Below are 24,259 nucleotides of genomic sequence, written 5' to 3' on the forward strand. Positions count from 1 at the left end.
AAGTGGCAACAGACATAAAAAAAAAAAAAAACACATCATAGTAAAATTAATATCTTCTCCGCTTCGCATCGAAGCTAAAATTTAGCTGGTTATTATAAGTGGCACACTGTAAATTAAAATTAAAATTAATATTAAAATAAAATTAATATTAAAAATAAAAATAAAAATTTAATTTTGATAAATATATTGGTAACTGCGATTTAACGATGAACATCATAGTTATCATAGATGAACACCAATTCAAAAGATAAACACATAGTATCATACATCATATATGAGAAAAAAGAAAATTATTAACTCTGTACTTAGTACTGTTCTTATAATGAAAGTACAAACTTAAATAATTATAACGTCATGAAATTTATATATAACATATAACATTCCTTGATAAAAATAGGGCAAATCCAAAATAGTGTCCTAATAATAATACATAATACACCATATAATTAAGGTTCATAATACGTTGATTTAATTTCTCGAATAAATAATAATTTCTCGAAAACAGTCGAAATTTTAAAACGCTCGCGGGCGAGCGGCAAAAATTTTCCGACCTTCGCCAATAATTTTCCCGGAGTCTGGTGACCGAGTACTTTCGTTGAAAAAAAAAATTTTGAAAATCCGAGCACGCTAAGTAATTTTCCCAGAAAAGCGTTTTTTTCCTTGTTCTATTATATAATAAGATTATTAATATAATTAATCATAAGGCCCTAATTCATGTGCTCAAAGAAACTGGCTTCGGTGAGCCTCTTCTGTCGTGGTTCAGTCTTATTTAAACAATAGGTATCAATGCGTTAGGGTTTTCGGAATAAAATCTAACTTATTCCATACTAAATCAGGTGTACCTCAAGGGGGCACTTATCTCCTTTACTATTTTCTATATTTGTTAATAGTATACAGCTAACTCTAAAACACTCTCGTGTTCTCTGCTTTGCGGACGATATGAAAATATTTATGCAAATTCAATCTCCTATTGACTGTATAAGGCTCCAAGCAGATCTTGATAAATTTGTTAACTGGGTAACTAAGTAGGGCTTAACACTTAATCTATCCAAATGCAAACCTTTTTCATTTCTAGGAATCACTCTCCGATTACTTTCCCATATCGCCTTGGTAGTGAAGAAATCCCTCGCGCATCTAACAATATTATGGACCTTGGATTCAAATTCAGCCACAATCTTGACCCCAGTGCTCACATCCAACATATCTGCTGTAAAGCCTTCAAAATGCTTGGTGTTCTTATTAGATTAACCAGAGAGTTCAAGCTTGAAAAGACATTAAAACTTTTGTTTTGTGCACTGGTCCGCCCTATATTAGAGTATGGCAGTGTGGTATGGGACCCCCACACGGCAGACAACTGTCGCCAGTTAGAAAGGGTTCAAAATAAATTTCTATATTTTGCTGGGCGGGCGCTGGGTTTACCAGTCCACCCCATGATTATAGCCCCGTGGCAAATAACTTAGGCCTTTCCACAATGTCATCGAGGCGTATTATTGCGGGCTCTAGGTTTCTCGGGGGTTTGCTTGATGGGAAGATAGAATGTCCTGCGCTATTATCTCTGATCCCTTTTAGGGTTCCGCAAATTAATACCAGGTCGAATGAGCCTTTCCGAGTCACGCATGCCCCCACGAACTACCTAATGAATGAACCCCTTCGCCGGTTACTTAGAAGTGCTAATGCGGATCCTAATTTTATATTATAGTAATATTTGTATTGAGTTTTGTAATATCTTTTTCGTATTTCGCTTTATTAGTTGTAAACATTTTTGATTTGTCTTTTGTTATTTGTTTTTATGTATTTTTTGTTTGTTTTTGTATTTTTCTCTCAATTTAGTTAAAATTAAATATGTAAACATAGCTTGTAAAAAAAAGGGATACATCCCGTAAACTAACTAAATAAATAAATAAATAAAAGATGTAATCAGGATATAAATAAGAAAATATGAGATCATGTTACTTTTGGAATAATTCACCAATTTTTAAAAATTAAACACTATCTATAGATTTGCATCAAAGTGTTTTTTATGATATTGATTTTTTAATCACTGTCAGATTAAATCTATACTGGACCCAACTATGCCGCTACTCCAATGTACTGGGTTTTCTTTTTGGAAATATTTTTATTTAAAAACTAGGAAATTTACGAGTGAAATTCCAAAAAAATTTAATTGGCTGTGAGGCATATTTAGATGATTTGATTTGGATTGACTTTATGAAAAATCATTTATTTCTGTAAATATTTTTTAAATAATCGATAGTTTTAGTCGATCGAAAAAGTCAATAGTATTCACTCGACAGTGCTCATCATTACTTTTAAATGAGTGGACAACATAAACTAGTCAGGACTATTTCATTTTAATTATTTTCTTTAATATAATAGCCTATTTGAAATTTTAGTTTTCTAATGATTTTAAAATTTTTAGAACCTTTGAATCCCTTAATCCCTTAATAATAATGAATTGTAGATATTATTTGATATAATTTTTTATAGTGAAAAAAAATATTGTTAGAAGCTTATTCTAAGTTGACGAATAATTTAAAAGTAAGAAAAAAGGGGTCTATAATTCTCTAAATATTTAAATTTTAAAAATATTTAATTAAAGTTTAAATAGAGAAAAATAATAACATTTTTTAAAAATGTTCACATCATTAGTTTTTAATAATTTATTATTTATTTTATATTATTAATTCGTATTTTAAACACTTATATTCATTAAATAAATAATTTTTATGTACACGTGCACTGTTAATATTAAGTTGGTATTAGATATTATCAGTAAAATTCAAATTTAAAGAAATATATGTTTAACTATAATAGCATAACTAATTTAATGATTATTTTTAAATTGATTAAATCATAAGTAGTAATATTTTTTTTAAACTCATATTAATATTTTTCACGAAAAACATTACAATTTCCTTAAATTTAGAAAAAAATATTTTGGGGTTTACTAATGTTGACCTAACAAAATTTAATGTTCCTACTTTTTAGAAAATATAAAATATAAACAAAAATATGTTAGTTGACTTTCCTATAATTTTAAAATCTGTTGTTTAAATATAAAAAATAAATTATTAATGGCGAAATTCAATATTAAAATTTTTTGTTAGATTGCTTAATTTTACAATAAATGTGATAATTATGGGAATAATCTTAATTTGTCTTTATAACTTTATATCTTATTACTAAAATGACTAATAACTATAAACAAAAATTGTAGGCAAAATAATGAATTTATAATATTAGAGAATAATGATCAAAATGAAGAATTTACATGATCAAACACTATTGTATCGATCTGAAATATTGTGTTATTTCATTATTTGGACATCGGGCATATTGTATGTGTTATTTATACTTTTAGAAATTAGTTCTAGTAAGTACTTTATAATCAAATTGAACACAATAATAATTATTAAATTTATCTTAATTTACAGACTTAAAAACATCAGAAATTCCAGATTTAGTTGTAGGATGGGCATGGCTTGGCCGAAAAAAAGATAACTCGTGCCATGAGTGGAGAATATGGATTACATTTATTCTTTATTCATTATCTCCATGGATTATTTTACATTCAGTTGTATTATTTTTAATAAAATTATTTTATAATAAGGTAAAGTAAATTAAGACAAAGTAAAGTTGACTCTTTAAATATTAAAATATATATGATTACTTTTTATTTCACTTAAATAATAACTATGAAATTTAAGAAATTTTGATACATTAGCGACTATGTATGATTGATAGAAATTTAAGGATTATATATAGACCATTTTCCACTTAGGATTCCAAATTATACAAATAATTTTATACTAGAATACAAAATTTCAATCAAGTTTCGATAAAGAAAAAAAAAGTGTATTTGTATAGTAGTAATATAGAAAAAATAAGTTAAAACAGGTTTATCTATCCTATATTATATGTGGCTCTTAGTCTGATGTTAAAAATTATTGACCAATCTCTCAATTGACTATTCTACCAAAGCTATTTAAAAAAGGTTGAGCCAAAATTGCCTATTATATGTAAAAATGCCCTTAACAGCTCTTAACACAGATTTTGTTTATCTAAATCAACTTTAACAAATTTAATTATATTTTACACTGATATCCTAGAAATAGTATCGGCTGGTGGCTGTGTTGGTATAATCTATACAGACCTAAGTAAGGCATTTAACACAGTAAACCACTCCATTTTAATAAATAAATTAGATATATTTGGTATAGTTAATCCAGTATTATCGTAGCTACATTCTTACATATCTGGTAGAGTACAATAAGTAAAATTGGTGATTCTTTGTTGCCGATGATTGATGTTTCATGTTGTGTTTCACAATGGAGTTACTTATCCCCTCTACTGTTCATTATTTTCATAAATGATTTTAGTAATGTAATTCAGTTTTCCATTTGTTTATTATTCGCAGATGATGTAAAGTTATATCTTAAAATTAAGACTCAAAGTGATTTCTAAAATTACAGAGTGATACAGACTTGAGCAATATTGCATCTTCAACATTGCAATTTAAAAAGCCATATTGATTGCTGAATGGCTGTTGATATTTTATGGATCTATGAATTGATTAATAGCTTAGTGGATTGTCCTGAACTCTTTTCTAGAATTCTTTTCAATGTTCCTTCAGTTCTCCTACATTTTGTGTTCCATTAAATCACCAAAATTATAGTATTAATGCTCTGGTAAATCACCTTATAAATGAAAGTAATGAATTCTGCATGTTGCATAACATTTATTTTTGCCACATTAGTTTAGCCAGGTTAAAAGCTTGCTTAAATGTAAATTGATTTTCATCACATATTTTATTTTATCGTGTATGATTTTAATCATGTATTATGTAAGGAAAATTTTATTTTTTTTTGTACGTATATTATAAATTATTTTTACGTTGTACTCGTTTGTCCACACTGGGCTTAATTCTTATGATAAATAAGTGTCATTGTAAAAGAGAAAGATAGATTTTTAGGGTGATTTTTTTCCTACAAAATATTATTCCTTGAAAACAATAGTTTTTTTTTAATCAGTCTGTTTTATATTAAAATTTTTATAAACTTAAAATATAATAGAAAATAGTTACTATGATATTATACAATGTGACATAAGAGATTGCAACTCGGTCAAATGGTAAGCTGAGATGGTTTTTTTTAATTAGTACATTGGTTAATATCGGAAATATTTCATCCTTTCACATCACCATATAAGACTCTTAATAAGACTAGTAAGATAGAAGAGTTTTATTTTACACAACAATCAATAAGTTATATTCATTAGTGATCTGGTATAGATAGAACAATTTTAATTTTTATATTGTATTTTCATTCCTTAAAAAGTTGGAATTAATACATGTTCATTCTTTATCTCAATATTGATCAATTTTTTTCCTATTTTCTTTGTGAGATTATCTAGATAAATAAATGTGATTAAAATTTACCATTTATTAACTATTAATTTTCTATGTTAAGTCATTTAATGAGTTATAAGTTTAATGAGTAATATTTATTTATATTCTAATTAAAATTTTCAATTATTTGTAGGTAATTAAATTACAAGAATATTGGTTGATAATAGTGACAATCCTTTGCTTACACACAAATTTTGGACTATTACCAGTTCTTTTATGTGCTGGTATGACTTTAATTTATTACTTTTTAATGTTTACCAACAATAAATTAATAATATGGACTACAAGTATACTTCTTTTAGGATTTTGGTGTAATAATGATTACTTATTTGTAAGTAAGATTATCATAAAAATGATTATTAAATATTTAAAAAAATATGATCTAATGACTAGGGGTAAATTTCTTAAATTAAGTATTTTATTTTACTCAATTTTACACTAAGAACTTCATAATTCTTTTCAACAAAATAATTTTATTGTTATGAAGTATATACCAACTTGGTTTTGGGGGTGGACATTTCATTATCTCTTTTAAAGTATAAGCAATTAAAAAAAAGGATCTTTTAGAAAAAATAATTTTAATTTTGGGGTGTTATAGTTGTTATGGCCAAATATAAATAACATTTATATTTGCAACTGCTGTAAATTTACAATAATTATTATACTTAATTTAACAGATTGAAATTATTTTTTTTTATTAAACATTGATTTTCATTAAAGAATATAGGTAAATTTTGGAATTTGTCTTGAAAGAGTTATGAAATAATTTGTTGACTGTTTTTTTTTGTACAACAATTTTTAATTGGATTTTTCTAAATATATTTTTCTCCATGTTTACTGAAAAAGTTCTTAATTAATAGTTAAAATTTCTTCTTATTATTTTAGGGTTGAATTTTCCCCTTTGAGTAGTTACTAGGTACACTAAGTTTTTGTTACACCAGTAGCCTTATTTGTTTAATATTCAGCATATATATTTAATAATATATTTAAATTATTTTTAGGAGTATTTTGATCCAAATTTAAATGAAGAAATGTCATACTTACTATTATTAACGGTTTACTGGCATAATCTGCGCTGTTTAAGTTTTGTATTAAGTTTTATAAATTTATCTAACAAAACTGAGTCTAATTACACTCATTTTTTGGCATATTCATTTTACTTGCCATGTTTTTTTTTTGGACCAATTATGATTTATGAAAAGTTAATTGTAATAAGTTGCATAAATTTTCTAAATATTGATAAATTTATTTTAAAAGTGTTTTGTGTTTAGCCTGCATCTAAGAATAATGACCATGTAAAGACTTTCAAAAAACGTTCAGTAACATTGATAATAAAAGTAATGAGATGTTTATTTTGGATGCTCGTTGTTGAATTTGTTTTGCACTTTATTTATATTAACGTTTTTCTACAAAATATCAAAGTAATCAAATTATTTTTAATATTACATTAAATTATACATTTACTTATTATTATGCGTAAGTAGTATTGAACTATTATTATATCTTTTATGAAGTTATTATTCTGATTTATATTTTGACAAAATCATATAGATAATTTGATATATATATATTTTCTACAACTCATAAAAAATATTTATATACAGAATGATTGTTTTTTATGAGACCCTCATTTTTTCAAAAACTATTAATAATTTAAAATTTTTATAAGGAAAAACGATTAAAACTAGTTCTATTGACTTAAGTATTATCCAACATATATAAATCTTATCTTTAATAATTCATGTCTAAAATCAAGGTTTGTATATATTACCCATTTTAGTGTTTTAATGTTTTATTTCGTTCCAGTCTTGAATGAATAGAATGTAAAAAATTATTTAGTTTCCTTTTCAGAACAATTGTGAGAAAGTAATAATTTTTAAAGTGCAAAAAAATGTTATTCTTTAGAAATTTTGTAGTATGTTCTGTTTCTTAAAGGAAAGATATAGTAATAACTAATTGTGCTCTATTCTCGTACTATTAAGTTAAATAAATTGATTAATTGTTATTTTAAAATAGCACTTTACATGAGATCTATTAATTATAAATAATTTTCTAGCGAGGGTAAGGATGTTTTTAAGGCTGATAATTCAGTTGATAGAATAAAAAAAATATAGGTACAAATTTGTTTATAATTTTTTCACTATCATATTAGCAAGTTCAAAATAGGGATTCCCATTTAAGAAGATTAATGTTTTTATTGCAAAAAAGATTAAAAAAAAAAAATATTTAACTTCATATTATTGTTATTTTTAAACCAATTAATTTTTTTTTTTTAGAAAATTCAAAATTTTTCAATAGTTTCTTAAAAAATGAGCGTCTTACCCAAAATCAATTAACTTGTATATAAACTATATTATTTTATTAAAACCTAATGCATAATATATAAACTAATTTAAACTGTATGACATATCAAGATGTTTTATTCTCTTGCAAGGTTAACTAATGTCAAATTTATATCAATGAATACTTTATTGATGTATTATTTTCATTGAATCATTAAAAAAAATTCCTTTAATTTTTTATTTAACATTAGGTATTTTGAGCTGACATAAAAAATTTATATGTAACTGAAGATTGTTTAGGACCTACTTAGTTATAAAGTTTTACTTTCGAGATACGACTGAAAAATATCTAATTATAAATATTATCCTACATCTCACCTCCAGTCTAAATTTTAAAATTGTGATAAATAAATATATTAAAATGTGTTATTAAACAGTCATTCTTTTTTTTATAACCTAGTTAAATATATATATTGTCTTAAAAAAAAATTAAAGTTATCACCCTTGTAACGTATAAGGGGATGATTTAAAAAAATAACTAATACTATTAAATAAAAAAATATATGAAACTAAAATATGCAAAAAATAATTTTCTTAGCATAATTGTTATTTTAAGAAAAATCTAGTGTCAAGCATTTTAAAATTCATTGTGTATAACCTTAAATGGATGTTAAATATATATATATATATAAAATGAACAGGCAACAACATGAATATAACAGTTTTTCCTTTTTTTGATTTTTATAATATTAAGTATAATATGGAAATGGTGCCATCTAGACATCAATGGTACCCATATTTCGATTTATCAATTAAGATTTAAAATGGTTTTGTACTAAATAAATAATATTAACAATTTAATATTTAAATAAATGAATAATACAAAAACCAATGTGTTTGTTAAAGATAGTTTGGCACAACTGACTACAATAATATCTTAAGTCTAGAAGCTCCTAAGTTTTTGAAATAATGTTTAAAGGAGTATTTTTTGAACTTTTACAATATTTCAAATAAATATACAATAATTTTCAAAATTTTAAACAAATGAAAAAAATATTCCCATCTAATATCCGAATTACCTTTAAAATGAAGTAGTTCTCGCAAATAGGAATGTATTCAATTTAAGGTTAAGAATTTTTTGACTAAGTAGGCCCTAAACAATCCTTAGGTATATATACATTTTTTTATCAGCCCGGAAAAACTTTTTCGTTTCAGCCACCTAGGGCACATGTAGCATCATATTTATTATAATTTATAGTTAACATTTTAAATACACCACTTATATATTGTAAAAATTAAAATATCAGTATTTTTTTTTATTTTAGGTATTGAAAAAATTTGGAATAATTGCACTTAGTGGATTTGGTTTTACTATGGGACAATTTTTTTTTATTAAGTATACAGTTGTATATGGTTTAGCAATTGCAATTGCTGAATTTGATGAATATATTGAACCTCCTAAACCTCCAAAATGTATTTCAAGGATTCATTTATATTCTGATATGTGGAGAAGTTTTGATGAGGGTCTTTACAAATTCTTAAAGACGTAAGTATAAATGTAGTTATATGTATTTTAATTAATCAAAATTAGTTAATTTTTTATATATTTATTTAATTTTTGTTTCAATTCTTAACAAATTATTGTTAATATTTATATACATCATTTTATTTTTTGTCAAACAAAAAAATATACTTGTTCAAACATGGCATAAGTATCATTTCCTACATGTGTTTCAGGGTAATTATATATGATTTCAGCTTTCAATTCTTCTTCATTGATATATTTGTGTTTATTTTGACGACATTCATTAAGAAACCAATCATAAAAGAATCTTGCTGAGTAAATAGCATCCCAGTCGTGGGGGTCATTTCTTTCCCATTCATAGGCATTTTTTTCTGGGTGAAATTGTAACCCTACAAATGGATAGTTTTTTGCTTCAATTGAAGAAATAAATTCCATGTCGTTTATATCTCTATTTATTGTTATTGTATTCCAAAATTTGTTTAAACCTGTAGATGACATGACCGGTCTTGTTATACAAAAGCTATAATTATAGAGAAGTAACATAAAAATCAGTTAGTCCTAAGTTATATAAAGAATACTTAATGTCAAAAAATAATATTACAATATTTTAAATTTACATGAATAAATTTATTTACTTACTGATGATGATTTGCTGTCACTGGTTTATTCAATAGAATATTTTTAATATCATAAGGCATTTTTTTAAATAAAACACTTTTCTTTTCCATACCAGGGATTAATTCTAATGGCATATTCATGCCTTCACAATTACACATTACTAAAGGGGTTTTACCATGATTCGAACATAATAATAATAGTTCAAATCCTAAGCATATTCCAAATATAGGAAAGTGATCATGCATATCATTTATCTGTAAACAAAATATTAGTTGATAAATTTTCAAAATTCCATAAATTTAATTTTTTTGATATTCTTTATTTATACATCAACTGAGGAGTTCAGTTTGATAACCAAATAATATTTAACCGTTATTGGAAGACCTATTTTACCGAAAAACTTTTTCTTTGTTAAATATATTCAAATAAACATATGATAAAAATCAATATTGTGCTAAATTATTTATAAAACTTATGTTAATATAAAATAAATTAACAAAAAAGGACTTTTCTAGTTGTTTTAATGAGCTTTGGAATTTAGATCGGGTATAGCTTATCCATTATTGCTAATTCTCTTACTAAAAGTATATAAGGTGATTGATTAACTATGCTTAATACTATATCTTTAATAGTATAAAACATTTAAGTGTTTTCTTTCCAGAAGTGAATAGTATCTTATGTTAAATAATTTGAAAAAAAAAACACAATTTTTCCTATCCTACCTTTTTCCCTTTTAATATAGTATTAACTTAAGTTTTGAAAATAAACGTTTTTATGTTTAATTAGTTTAATAATAAAGAAATGGTCTAAAAAAGTGATCATTCAAAAAACTTATAAACTAGTATTTTGGTAGTTATGAAAACTTTAGAAGATGTAAAGCTCGCGTCTGTATATTTTTAGCTTCGATGCGAAGCTGAGAAAGTATTAATTTTACTATGACGTGTTTTTTTTTGTGTCTGTTACCAATTTTTCTCAGCTTTCACCGAACCGATTTCTTTTAACGATACGTAAAAGATTGCAAATCGTATCTAGTCGAAGACATTACCCTCGAAAATTGAAAAAAATTAAAAATCGGTAACTTTTGATATTTTTTCAATTTTTTTTACTTAAAACTGCTATAACTTTTTGAAAAATGTTTGGATTAATACAATTTTTTTTTATAGATATCTATCATTTGGTATATATTTTTTGTAAATCTGACCCTTTATCTGCCCATAGCGGGGGATTCAAAATGATAACTTTTTTAATTTAACTTTTGAAAATGTTCCGGAAATACTGATACTTTTTTATATATCTTAAATTCAAGTTAATGTAATATACTTTATTATAGAAAAAGAAGATTTCGGACTTTATTTTGTTTTTAATGTGAAAATGGCTACCGTATGCACTACATCGATATATTATTTGCATCGAAACGTTTTTTATGGTAGTAAATTTAATCACTGTTAGATTAAATCTATACTGGACCCAACTATACCACTTCCCCACTGTGCCGCAATGCCACTGCGCTGGGTTTTTATATCTAGGCGTTTATAAATCGCACTACTCATCGCACCATAGTATAAAAATGCTAATATCTATATATCTATAAAAAATTGAAAATATACCTACTTTTTTTGCAATTTTGTAAATCATACATACAGATTGAGTTATTCCAGAGTTAGTATCAAATGAACAACTTCCACCAGGTATTAAAATTCCATTGACCTTCTTAACAATATCTCTGAAATGTTTTTAAATTTGTTATAAAATATCTAAGAAGTAGAGAAAAATTACTCTTTTTATACTTTTAAACTTAATTTAAGTATAATTTTAGGTCAGAAAATTAATAACGAAAGTTATTATGTCAAATGATGGAAAGTTTTTGGACTATAATCATAAGATATCTATAAATATCTTGTGTTAATTATACTACAATATTTTAAACATTGTTGATGATGATCAGTTTTACATCCTTATATTTACTGAACTCAACATGCCACAGAGAGTGATGACCCTCTTTCACATGTTAGGGAGTCAAAGATGGTTCTTGGCCAATGATGGACGGGACAGGTATTATGGCTGGCTTGCACCAGAGACCAGGCACCATCAATGAGAAAATCACAAGAAAAATATCATTGACACCTTGGTGATCGAACCCAGATCCCGTGCACCGAAACATACGTTTCTACCCACTAGGCCAAGTCCACAAGTATAAAGTGCTTTAAAATCTTTTGATATAATAAAAAAGATATAGTACTAAATTAACATATTATTGAATAAATTGTCGTTTAAAAATCAGATCAAAAGTAAATATATTTTTAAATATTACATACTCACAAATAATATTCAAAAGTTTTATTCGTAAAAACTGGAATCACTCGACCACCTGAAGCCTCGACCGCTTTCACGTACGATGATGCTATGTATGTTGTGTTTTCTGGTAGGTCAGGATGAGTGTTTATTAAACACGACCACTGAATTTCTTGAGTTAAAATCCCTACAATTGGTCCCTTATTGCAGCATGATAATTGCAATATAAGTAGTAAAATAGCCGAAAAAATTAATAATGTCATTATTTCATATAAAATAATAAATTGTTCTTAGACCTGAAAATGAAAACTATACTAGATTAACTAGTTTAAAAATTGTTAGCACTTTAAATTAATTGTTAAATGGAGATTTGTATTTGTGTGTTTGTTATGAATACATGACATACTCGTATTTTCGTGTTATATAATTATATTGATTATAAATTTTATCACAAGTATTTTTGATTATAATAAAATGAAATGATAATCAATGATGATAAAAATTAATTACTCGTTAGGTTTTAATTCTGCATAACAATCATATTTATTACATATTCATACAAATTGCATTGAATAATTATTTTTAATTAAAATGTATAGGCTGTTGCGTGTTATGATTTTTTTAAAGACATAAGCGCAAATAGTTATACATTTTTGGGGTGTTAAATGTAATTTTCCACTATTTAAAATATAACCTTATACACAATGAAATATTATTGGGGAGGGTGCTATTGATTTTTTTGCAGTTGCTAGGTACGATGAGACTGTAAAAGCAAAATATACATGATTCATCCTAAATTTGCTAATTTTTTTTTCATTCATTAAGTTAGAATTTCACAAGTCATTATATTGTATAAATAATTTAAAAATTTGAATAATTTGTAATAAATTAGTGGAACTAAAGAAAATGTTTGAAGTATTGACGATGTTGAGTAATCCAAGTTTGAGTTAAACTGTACTTGTTCTATGGTTACATCTAATTGTGGTTTAGCGCTTTTAGCATTTAACGAGAAATTATTTTCTCGGTTAAAGTAAAGTTTCACAAATTCACTCAATATATTTCAATTTTTCAATAAACTACTTATTGGGATGGAGAGATTTTTTATAAAACAAGTTTTTTCTATATTTTATAAAGTTTTATTAATAAACATATTTTATTTCATATGAAATAATTAATTTCATAATACTTGTCGTTTGTTAACAAACATAAATTTCGCTTATCGGAAAGAATAGTTACTCAAAATTGTTAATTTTTCTGGTTTTTGGACTAATATGTAAAAGGAAATACAATTTTAAGCCATAAAAGTACCATTAACCCATCAACGCCTGGCGTCCCCATATGGTGACATTCGTATTGCTATTTTTATCGCGCGTTCTTAGAATAATAATTTAATAGGTAAAAGCCGAGTGTACCCATATGGTGACACTCAATATCTCAGAAATCGTATTTTCAAAAAATTTAAAAATAATTTTTTTTTATTTTTGTGTTGTATATTAATCTGTTTTTAGTAAAAAAAATAGAAAGTTTGAAAAAAAATAATTCTCGGCGTTGATGGGTTAATGTAAATATAGAACTTCCGACAAGAGATTTTTGTAAAAATTGTCATTAATCACTATAGAATAGTTTTATACTACTTTATGGCAAAATAAAATGTAGAAGCGAAATTTGTTTTCCTTTTTAATTTGTATGTTTATTTTTTTATGGTATACTTAATGTCTAATGTGTCAACTTTATAGAGTTCTTTAAGTAATTATTTAAATAATTTTTTTTAATACTTCTTTTTACTCATTAAATGTATAAAGTTAACATTTGTTTATAATATTATTTATATATGCAAAAATTACTTAAATAGTATTAATTTTTAAAGTAAAATTTTTGTAATTTTTAGTTATATATACATACCATCAGGAGATATTTCTGGAAATGTAGGACTTTTAACGAAAATATACAGATCATTTTTATGCTTTGCATTTGTGTTTATTTGGCACGGTTTATCATGGGAAGTATTTCTATGGACTACATTTAATTACATAGGAATAACTATTGAAACATTAGCGAAGTACATTGGAAAAACACAAGTTTACATTAAATACGTTAAAGTAATAAATTATATTAGTCCTGATAATTAATATGTATCTTATTTTATTTATGATGAATAAATTGTTAGAAAATTATATGTGTTTTATCGTATTTCTAATTTTTATGTTATGAATTTTGTATGTATTATATTTGAAATTACTTCAAATAAGATATTAAATAATCAAACTTTCATTTTGATATTTTTATATTATTTTGTGGTCTTATAAATTCTTGTAATAATAAATATTTATAATAATTACAGTTATCATTATATTTTATTTACAAGTTTTATTTGCAACAATACTGAATAATTTTTTGTTATCAAGTTTTATAACTAATAATCTTAATACATTTTTAAAGGGTAATCTTCAAAGACGTAACGAAAAGCGATTATTAGCTCTGTTAACAAGTCCTTTAACTATGATGTCAGCAATTTCTAATTTTTTCTTTTTCGGTGGCATAGATGCAGGAATGAGTTTTTTTGAAGTAATATTTTTACAAAGTAAGATTGGTTTTTTTTTATTATTTTATTCATCAAAACTTGTTATATTTACTACATTTTCATTTTTAGATACTTGGATTCAAAACTCGATTATTATCATTATTTTTTATTGTATGTGTAATATATCCATGGAATTTGAAGATTATAGAAAAGCAAAACAGTTCTAAGATTATTTTCATATTGCAGTAAAAATATTTATAATGTGTATTAATTTACAATAAATATGTTATTTTATGGTAAATGTTCCAATTTTTAACTACATAATTAGATAAAAGTATTATGACATTAGAAATTAATTAAAATAATTGTAATGACATAGTATTAGTAAAAATAAGTTTATGATGAGCTAACTAAAGTAACATTTGATACTTGAGTTATTGATTTTAAACTTCAATGAAAGTATTAATTTAATTTAATTGATTGTTTCCTTATTATAATAAATTACTATTTTTATTTTTCTAAGTAAAAATTTGTTTATTTTTTATTTATATTTCATTTGTTTCAAAAAAAAACTCTTCATTTAGTTGCGTTTTGTCATCAATTTGTGATAAATTAACCTACACTCTTAAAAAAATGTTTGAATTTTCACATACTACTACTGTAAGTTTTATACACATATAATGTAAGGATAAATTTTGACAGTGATCAAAATGTTATATTTGTGTACGAATTTTCGATTATGTCAAACTTACATAATTAGTGTGTAAATTTATCATATTTAAAAAATATATTGATGCATGGAAATTTTCGGATCATTTTTTACTGTATACTATATTGTATTGTTACCTTCGTATGCGAAGTGTTAAAAAATAATAATAATATATTAACTTATTGTTTGAATGCTACATTTATACTACATTAAAGTATCTGGAGTCAAAATAGTTATGCGTGTTTCAAGTAAAATTAAGTTATACGATCACTCTTAAATATTAGCATATATTTTGGAAATTACTACCTATAATCTTTTTTTATCTTTGTTTAATTACTTACAGCTTTTATAGCAGGTACTGTTATTAATAAAAATTACATTAACTAGTTAAACAAAATATTCTATTTCGAAGAATATTTTCTATTTGATATCAATAAAAACAATTGGTGCTGGTTTAGAGAGAAGAGTAATTTCTAATGTTATATTTTTACAATAAAAAATATTTTGATCTTCAAACTTGATGTATTGAAAACAAATCATTATTCGAATTAACATTAATTAACTCCTTTATTAGAATTTTATTGTTTAAAAATCACTGGTAAATGATGGGCGGCAATCAGTTAATTTTAATCTCATGTTTTTAGTTAATGTCAAAGTTAAAATATTAATTGATTAATATTTATTGAAACTTACCTAAATGACTTACCTTACTAACCTAAATAAATTAAACTAAATTATGCTTATTAATTTTAGTTTTTTTAAATGGTTGGTATTATTTTAAACTCACTAGTATAGATATTCATACTTTAATTTATTTATGTGTTCAGAGTTAACAAATTAAACGCACAAACATGTTAGCAATGATGAAATACTACTAAAATCAATTAATCAGCTAGAAGTGGCTTGAAAAGTTTTTCGAGTAATTCACTCTTAATAAATTATGAGGTTTATGCGACTGTGTGTGTTAAGTTATTACTGCGTTATAATCAGTTTATTTGCTTTCACACAATACAATAGGAAGTCGTGAATTATGTTATAACAGACTTATATAGAATAAATAAGTATTCATAAAAAAATGCTGAGCTAATTTGTACAGAGTAATTACATAAAAAGTAAGTGTGAAATATACTTTGATGTAATTAATTAATTATATTTTTATCTATATTCAAATATTTAGGCGTTTTCACCTAAGTTTTTACTACCTATAAAACGTTAAGACTTACGAAAACCCTCTTTTGAATTTGAACTTGTGGTTATTTGTATAATGTACAGAGTATATTGACTATCAAGTAAAATACTAAAAGATATTACCATCTTGTGTGTTTTATATTACACGATGTAAAATAAATTGGTTTACCCTGTAAAAATATGTATATAGTGTATACACTAAAGTTTTAGCTTCGATTAAAAGCTGAGAAGGTATAAATTTTACTATGCTGAGATTTTTTTGTGTCTGACACTAATTTAGCTCTCACTAGACCGATTTCTTTCAGATACATTTAAAGAACACAGATCGTATCTAGTTAAAGACATCCTCAAAATAAGAAAACATTCTTTGTTTTTTTGTGAATGAAAGAAATCCCTAAAAATATTACGAATTTTAATTTTTAGTTTAAAAATCGATAAATTTTGACGAAATTATTTATTATTTTTCTTTTGTTGATTTCAAACCTGCGATGCAATTTTTTTATCACCTTTAATTTTTGAAATAATCAATTAATGAAAAACGAGTAATTACTAGTGATGGGAAATATTGAATAGTAACTATTCGAATTATTCGATAATCATTCAAAAAATATTCGACAGTTACACAAAATATTTGAATAATTTTAAAAATTATTCGATAGTTTGTGCTAAAAATAAACTATTCGGTTGTATAAACACAATACGAATAATTAATTGATAGTTTAATATATTAGAAAATACCCACACTAATTTTTACTATTATTAATTGTATAATAATACTTAATATTTTAAGTATTCGTTAATTATCTTATTATAATTAAGTGTACTTAATAAAAATTATAGGTAGAACTAATTGAATATTTTTTAAAATTATTAGGTAGCCCATTCGAATAGTTTTTAAAACTATTTGATAGTTTATGCTAAAAATAATTTATTCGGTTGTATAAAAACAATTCGAATAGTTATTCGAATAAAATATTCGAAAATGCACATCACTAGTAATTACACATAAAAATCCAATCCAGCACAGTGGTGATATGGAATAGATGGTTGTAAGATTTTCTTAATATATATACCTCATTGTTATTAGTTATTTTATTTTTTTTAAAATACCTTAGGTATATTTTCTTAGGGTATATATTTTATGAAAATCTGAAAATTATTGTGCGTCTCTAATGAGCTGGCTTGGGTTTTTTTTATATGTAATTACATTTATTTACTAATTTATGATTGTCTGAAAAGAGTTTAAAAGAAAAACAATTTTTTTCATTTGAAGCAAAATAATAGTTTTAATAAAAAAAAAATGTTTTTTTTAATAATGTTTAAAATGATGTTTTTAATAATTTAAATAAAATGTTAAAGGTTTATATAAATTTAATTTAAAGTTAATTGGAAATATTTGATAATGAACTTAAATACTATTGATTTAGGAATAAATCAATATATAATATTAATATATAATTAGATAACTTTTTATTTTATTAGCTAGTTAAATATGTTATTAAAAAAATAATTATGTTGACATCCTTATAAGGGATGAATTAAAAAAAAAAAATCTGTAACTATTTTTAAGTCATTGTAAGGGGATTTTTTTGTTCCTTTTCGTCATTTTTGTAACATTTTCATTTGAAAAACTATAAAGCACCTACATTAACTTAACTCGTTAAGTTAATGAGATTTTGTCAACTTATATTCACTTAACTCTTTTATTGAAGAAAAAATAAATTCATACCAAAAAATGTTCTAGCTACCAAAATGAAACTGTTTTGGAAATGTTCTAGGCTTATTATAAATTAAAATTTCAATTTTAATACTGAAATATTAATTAGCTAACGAAGGTTAGAATAATCGAATTAATAAATAATCTATTTAAGAATAAATAGAAATAATCGAAGTAACTCATCCATCTAAAAGTGTGTAATNGTGTTGTAATTTATGGTTTTTAGTTTGCAAAATACAAACGCCGTGTAAGACGACGATATGCACTTGAAGATCATGATCCTAATTCACAGGACAGNTCTAAAAGTGTGTAATTGCAATTTTTTTAATAAGTGGTAACAGACGTATTTAGGGCTCGACTTCAAAAATATACTCTAAAACAAAATTACCAGTAATCTTAAAGCACATTCGCCTCTGAGTAAGAGGCAAAATATTAAAAAAACAAATATACCTAATAATAATAGATTTAAAATACCTTCTCAGCTTCGCATCTGAGCTAAAACATTTAACAAAAACAAATTTAAAACAATCTTCTGATTTGACTTTTGATTTGATTAGATACGAATAACCTGTTGAGTAAATGATCACCATTAAAATAACCTTTAACATTATTTAAAAAAACTGCTGTCCTGGCCGGGGTGTGTGAAAAAAATTGTTTTTAACATATATTTTAAACAAAATGATTTAAATTATGCATAAAGTACATTTTTATTAATAGGGAATAATAGATCCAACATCAGGAATAATCAAATTAAGTCATATGTTTAACACTTTGTCATTAAAACATTTACCAAGATCGCTCGATTTAATTCATATTTGTATTTCTAACTCAAACTTAAATCCAACAATTGAAATGAAAAAAGGTAAGACAATTAAATAACTTTTAAATCCTTATATATTTAAAATAATTAAAAAAACGTTGATTGTTAAAATGGTAAAACAAGCTTATTTTTTTTGTAATTTACTACAATATTAATAAAGTTAATAAATTTTTACAAGAAAAAGAAGTAAAAAATAATTTTAATATTCATTTCAAAGCCATTTTCAAGGGCTTTTTTAATACAAATATTAAAATCTTTGTAACATTATAACCTATATTTGTATTGGGTTCCTACTTAGGATGAGACACGGCGACGTGTTGGAGTGGACTGTACACTTAACTTTTACGAATAATTACAATAATATAATTTAAGTTCTAGAATTTACAGTCATTATTAAATGAATAATGTTATAATAATCATTCACAATTTTATATTTATGTGACACTTTATATAACATCAGATCAAACATTATTGAAAATTGCTTGTCCAGTCTATTAGTTGTACACTTACTAATTAACTAACTAAATCGTACTAACATTAATACTACAGTAATACGGGTTGGGTTAATTATTCATAAATTATTGTTGTTTTCAAATTAAAATTTAATACTGATCATTATATGTGTTTATATTCTATTTCAATATATTACTTAATGAATATTTACAATATTAAAAATTAAAAAAAAATTAGGGTGCCGAAAAATTCTCATCGAGGTCGCAAAAGATGTGAAACAAAAATTATTTGTTGAACAGTACCAGTTTCGAGACTGCAGTCGAAGAACGCGAAATTTAAAGCGCAGAAAACGGAAAATTCTTCCAGGTGACTCATATTTTGAGGGGTTTACGAAAATAGAATGTAGAGGGAGTTAGAGAGAGACAAATTATTTTTTATTTATAGATTAATCAAGGGAAACTCAAAAACTATAAACGATAGCCNATTAATCAAGAGAAACTCAAAAACTATAAACGATAGCCCATTGAAATGTGTTATAAAAATTATGAACAGTCTAATCGAAAAAGAAAATTCATCAAAATGTATGGTTGTAGTGATGTCTAAAGTAAGATATACAATNACTACAACCATACATGATGTCTAAAGTAAGATATACAATAAACGCATGTAACTATTTTAATTTAACCTTGGCTAATATATCAATATTGGCTAATAACAATTAAATTGTATAGATATTTTTATTATTAATACCTTAAATAAACAAATATTTATTTAAACTAAATCATAAAATAATTTTTTAAATCCTTAAAAATATATTATTTTATGTAAACACAAAAATTAAAAAGATATTTTAAATAATATAATTATACAAATTTGTATTAGTTATACATTGTATATTATTTGTACAATAATTATGTCAAGCAAGATTCCATACTGTTGTGCATTCTTAAACTGTGAAGTTTGTATTAATAATATATTAACATTAATTAATCCCAGCATAAATTAAATCATTAACTTTAGTCTGTTTATTTATTACAGTAAATTTAATTAAATTTTTTATTCATCTCTAAACTGTTAATTATGTATTGTTAAATAGCTATAGTTAAAAAGAACGATCAATGTTAGATATCAAATTTACTATTAAATTTAATAATTTTCTAGAAATTCAATATTAATGAAAATAAATATTGTAATTTATGGTTTTTAGTTTGCAAAATACAAACGCCGTGTAAGACGATCATATCCACTTGAAGATCATGATCCTAATTCACAGGACAGTGGTTCTCTTACTGCTCATTCAGATGATTCTAGATCAGTGTCAACATTATCTGAGAGCAATACATCATGTACAGATGATTCAGATGATGAATTCTTAGACATTGCTGTATCCCCAACAGGATCGGTAATTATTTTACCTTTTAAAAAGGTTAACAGTTTTTTTCCTAATTTTATTTTATTTCTAGTCTCCAGATTCACTTCTACTTGGATTCAGTACATTAACAGAAGGACATATTATTAGCCAGTCATCAATTATTGTTAAAAGAAAAACTACAAAATATTCTTCAGATACTCCTCGCAAGAATGTAATTATTATAAAACAATTTATTATTTCAATAATCATAGATTTAATACATGTATAACTTATAGGATTTATTGTTTGGTGGTATTAAAAATAATGAAGCAGTTGTGAGAAAAAGAAAGTTGACACGTGATTTAGAATCAAATCCTGAAATGAATGTATTATTTAAGAAAACTAGACCTAGTACGAAATCTAAACCGGCCGAGAGAAGTTAAGGTAAGAGGCTTTGAGCCGATTCAGTTTTATTTCTAACTACAGTAGAACCTCATTAATCCGAACCAATAAGGGCTCTAGGTTGTCTGATTTAATGAAAGTCCGGATTAAACAAAATAACCAAAAAACATGTCCGTATTATAGATTTAAGAATATTATATTATACTAATTACTATGTATGATATACAATATATATGTATTGCAACATGATATTAGTTTATGATAACTTTAATGACGGTAGATAAGAATATATGTACTTATGGGAAATTCGAGGAACTTGCTTTTATGTTTATTTTAGTCTACGGCATAAACTGCGTATTTTTCGTAATACTAGACAGCTGTCCGGATTAAGCGAAGTCCTTTAATGATTTGTCGCCTACCCGCAGCTCGCGGTCGGTATTGGTACCCTACCACGACCTATGCGCCTGCTTACCTGAGTATTACGGGAGAAACGAAGAGGACTCACGGGAGTTTCTAGACAGAGCGGAGGATCTACTCTGTCAGGGCGGTATACACCCAACGGCGTGAGTGAATATCGTCGTCCCGTTTTTGAACGACAGGGCAGGTGATTGGTGGCGAGCCATAAAATTAAAAATTATGCCATGGACGGAATTTATGTCCGAATTACTCGAGGAGTTCGACAATATCGATATCCTGCGCTCAAACCGGACTTAAAAACGACGCGACAGGGCCCCCGACAAGCGTTAACCGAGTTTATTGTTCATAAACAATGTTTGGCCGCGCGAGTACGTTGTGGGTTACCAGAACCACTTTTGCGACAGTTAACGCAGTTCACTTTTACGGGACGATTACTGCGCTACGATACGGTTAATGCACCCAGCGTCTTTCGCCGATCTACGTGAGATAGCGCACAACGTAGATAAGCTCCTCGGTACGCTCCACCAACGACCCGACAGCCAGCCGAACTGCCTCCGCGGCATACTGCTCAACCAGCGGCCCGACAGCGAGCGGGTTATGCAAACGCGGTTATGGCAGCGAGCGACACTGACATCGCCAATGCCCAAATAGACCGTCGGTATCGGGAAACGGCAATCTGCTAGGAGGGAATTAGTCCGCCCCCCAGCCTACAACAGATCCAAACAGGGCGCAGCGTTTTAAACGACGTTTCAGTTAAAACGCGCCCTGCCGCTACGCAATTTTTATCCGGTAACACGTATCACGCATCACGACCGTCGCGCAGAACACCGAATCTAACCGGCCCTTACGAGTTACATACCGCCAACGATCTTGGCACTTTTTCGGCACTACACCCCTCTTATTGGGATGGAGGGTATGCCGCGGTAAATTCGGATGTAATCAGGGTATCGGAATTCGAAGACATTGCCGACACGACCGAACATAGCGCAAGTCAGGTGTTCGAAATTTTTTCGGGCACAGTGGAGGAGGGGGTATCAGTCGACCCAGCTAGTCCACTAATGGCAGTTAACACCGTCAGTGGGCAAACCGGCGTCGCGGTTAAGAACCAGCTGCCTCCCGTTCGAACCGTAAACCACCCGAGTAATGTAAATGCCCGCGTAGAATTACTACTCCAGCAGTCGATTTAGAATTCGAAATTGGCTTCGTCACAGCTTTACACGACTCATAGGCGCATAAATCGTATGTAAAACCGGTAATTGCTTATAAATACGGAACTGTTTATAAAGGACGCGGTTAGACTAGCGGACGGACACACCGCCACGTTTACCGCGCAAAATCGCGGATTTAAAAGTGCGTTTTTCAGCGGTTATTTTAGACGACCTGTATTGCGACGTATTACTCGGCCATGATTTTCTGACTGATCTGAAAGTCGCCTGAGACTACTCAGCAGGAACAATACACTTAGGCACTAAGAAACGTACAACCGCTTGTTGGAAATCGGGCGCACGACACACGATCCGCAAACCTTTACTTAGAATAATAATCATAATAATAGAATAATCGTAATAATCAAAACGAGATAAATCATATAAAACTTGAACACACTAAAAGTACAATAAAGTAATACACGACGATAAAGACTTATTGTGAGAATTATTTCAACAAAATCTTACTACATAAAAATGAGATTATCCACAGTGCTCCCGGGGTACTCTCCCCGACAATTCAATTCATTCCATCGCATATACTAAAATGTTTTGTTTTTTTTTTAGTCTAATACAAAGTTAATAATACAACAATTCTACAAAATGTTTATAAATATTGTAAGGTTTCAGCCAAAACAGAGGGCCTACTAATTATCCACTGCCCAGGGGGAACACTGGACAGTGACCTAGTAGCCGTGCCAAGCAAGATAGTACTTGTTGACGGAGCTACTAGGTTTTGATAAAAAAAAAAAAACAAATATTAATAAAAATGAGGGAAAAGTATAGAGAGAGAAAAAAAAGAGGCCATGTATAATATAATAACATTTTTTTAATGATTTAATTATTAAAGATTTATAAATATCGTTATTCATAAAGGAAAAAAAATAAAGAAAAAGAAAAAGAGAGGTGCCAGTTACACAAAATTAAATATGGGGTAAAAGGGGGTTTCATGTTGATACTTGTCGTTGTTGTTTTGAGGAGTGACGACCCACCACCGGCCATAGTTGTGCCTCACATCATCTTCATCATTGGTATCTCAACGTTTTATTTAAAAAAAAAAACGGAGGACAAAAAAAATAAACTACAGCCTGGTTGACACCACAAGTAGACGGCAGGTCGACTCGACGTTTATTTTAATAAAAAAACGGAGGACAAAAAAAACGTGGTTTTCACAATAAAAATTATATAGAAAACACGACTTGTCGCCTGGGTAGTGTAGCTGAGAAATAATATTACGTTGTCGCGGCATTTGTATTTTGGCCGGTGATTGTCACGCCGGGTGGTGGTAGTGGTGCCAACTTTGACACGTCCATTGGGGGGAAATACAACAATATGGGTATAGGTGCACAGTG

General features: G+C 26.7%; 3 protein-coding genes and 1 long non-coding RNA gene across 11 annotated transcripts in view; 3 read left to right on the top strand and 1 right to left on the bottom strand.

Moving 5' to 3' along the window:
- The first annotated feature begins 2,862 nt into the window (after positions 1 to 2,862).
- Positions 2,863 to 15,399, top strand: LOC126907343 (protein-cysteine N-palmitoyltransferase Rasp). 4 transcript variants are annotated; one of them, XM_050688546.1, is made up of 10 exons: positions 2,863 to 3,014; positions 3,218 to 3,338; positions 3,435 to 3,610; positions 5,541 to 5,738; positions 6,409 to 6,615; positions 6,679 to 6,828; positions 9,015 to 9,235; positions 14,013 to 14,223; positions 14,564 to 14,705; positions 14,775 to 15,399. In XM_050688546.1, the coding sequence occupies exons 2-10, from the start codon at positions 3,272 to 3,274 to the stop codon at positions 14,870 to 14,872; spliced, it is 1,470 nt and encodes a 489-aa protein (XP_050544503.1). In that variant the 5' UTR covers positions 2,863 to 3,014; positions 3,218 to 3,271; the 3' UTR covers positions 14,873 to 15,399. The 4 variants fall into 4 exon arrangements, with proteins under 4 accessions (XP_050544503.1, XP_050544504.1, XP_050544502.1 ...); XM_050688547.1 differs by lacking the exon at positions 2,863 to 3,014 and having other exon boundaries at positions 3,072 to 3,373; positions 5,541 to 5,631; positions 5,710 to 5,738; XM_050688545.1 differs by lacking the exon at positions 2,863 to 3,014 and having other exon boundaries at positions 3,072 to 3,373.
- On the bottom strand, positions 9,241 to 16,314 carry LOC126907349 (gamma-glutamyl hydrolase B-like). Of its 3 annotated transcripts, none has more exons than XM_050688568.1 (5): positions 16,142 to 16,314; positions 12,152 to 12,420; positions 11,444 to 11,555; positions 9,854 to 10,086; positions 9,241 to 9,734 (listed from the first exon to the last, which is right to left on the bottom strand). In XM_050688568.1, exons 2-5 carry the CDS (start codon positions 12,385 to 12,387, stop codon positions 9,365 to 9,367), a joined length of 951 nt encoding a protein of 316 aa, XP_050544525.1. In that variant the 5' UTR covers positions 12,388 to 12,420; positions 16,142 to 16,314; the 3' UTR covers positions 9,241 to 9,364. The 3 variants fall into 3 exon arrangements, with proteins under 3 accessions (XP_050544525.1, XP_050544523.1, XP_050544522.1); XM_050688566.1 differs by having other exon boundaries at positions 16,061 to 16,314; XM_050688565.1 differs by having other exon boundaries at positions 16,048 to 16,313.
- Positions 16,234 to 19,948, top strand: LOC126907362 (uncharacterized). Its single transcript, XR_007704492.1, has 3 exons — positions 16,234 to 16,466; positions 18,977 to 19,121; positions 19,770 to 19,948. It is a non-coding gene; the product is annotated as an uncharacterized LOC126907362 (long non-coding RNA).
- Positions 19,949 to 20,021: 73 nt separating this feature from the next.
- LOC126907347 (odorant receptor 46a-like) overlaps positions 20,022 to 24,259 on the top strand; it is a 101,586-nt gene continuing 97,348 nt past the window's right edge. For all 3 annotated transcript variants that reach the window (XR_007704485.1, XR_007704486.1, XM_050688561.1), the window contains exons 1-5: positions 20,022 to 20,120; positions 20,152 to 20,176; positions 20,740 to 20,934; positions 20,996 to 21,115; positions 21,180 to 21,327. Coding sequence is in view for 1 of the 3 variants with exons in the window: in XM_050688561.1 (XP_050544518.1) it covers positions 20,077 to 20,120; positions 20,152 to 20,176; positions 20,740 to 20,934; positions 20,996 to 21,115; positions 21,180 to 21,326 (531 nt within the window). In the remaining 2 variants the exon portion in view is untranslated. The remainder of the gene's footprint in view (positions 20,121 to 20,151; positions 20,177 to 20,739; positions 20,935 to 20,995; positions 21,116 to 21,179; positions 21,328 to 24,259) is intronic.

The sequence above is a fragment of the Daktulosphaira vitifoliae genome, unplaced genomic scaffold, assembly GCF_025091365.1.
Source record: "Daktulosphaira vitifoliae isolate Bord-2020 unplaced genomic scaffold, ASM2509136v1 Scaffold_5, whole genome shotgun sequence".
NCBI lineage: Eukaryota > Metazoa > Arthropoda > Insecta > Hemiptera > Phylloxeridae > Daktulosphaira > Daktulosphaira vitifoliae.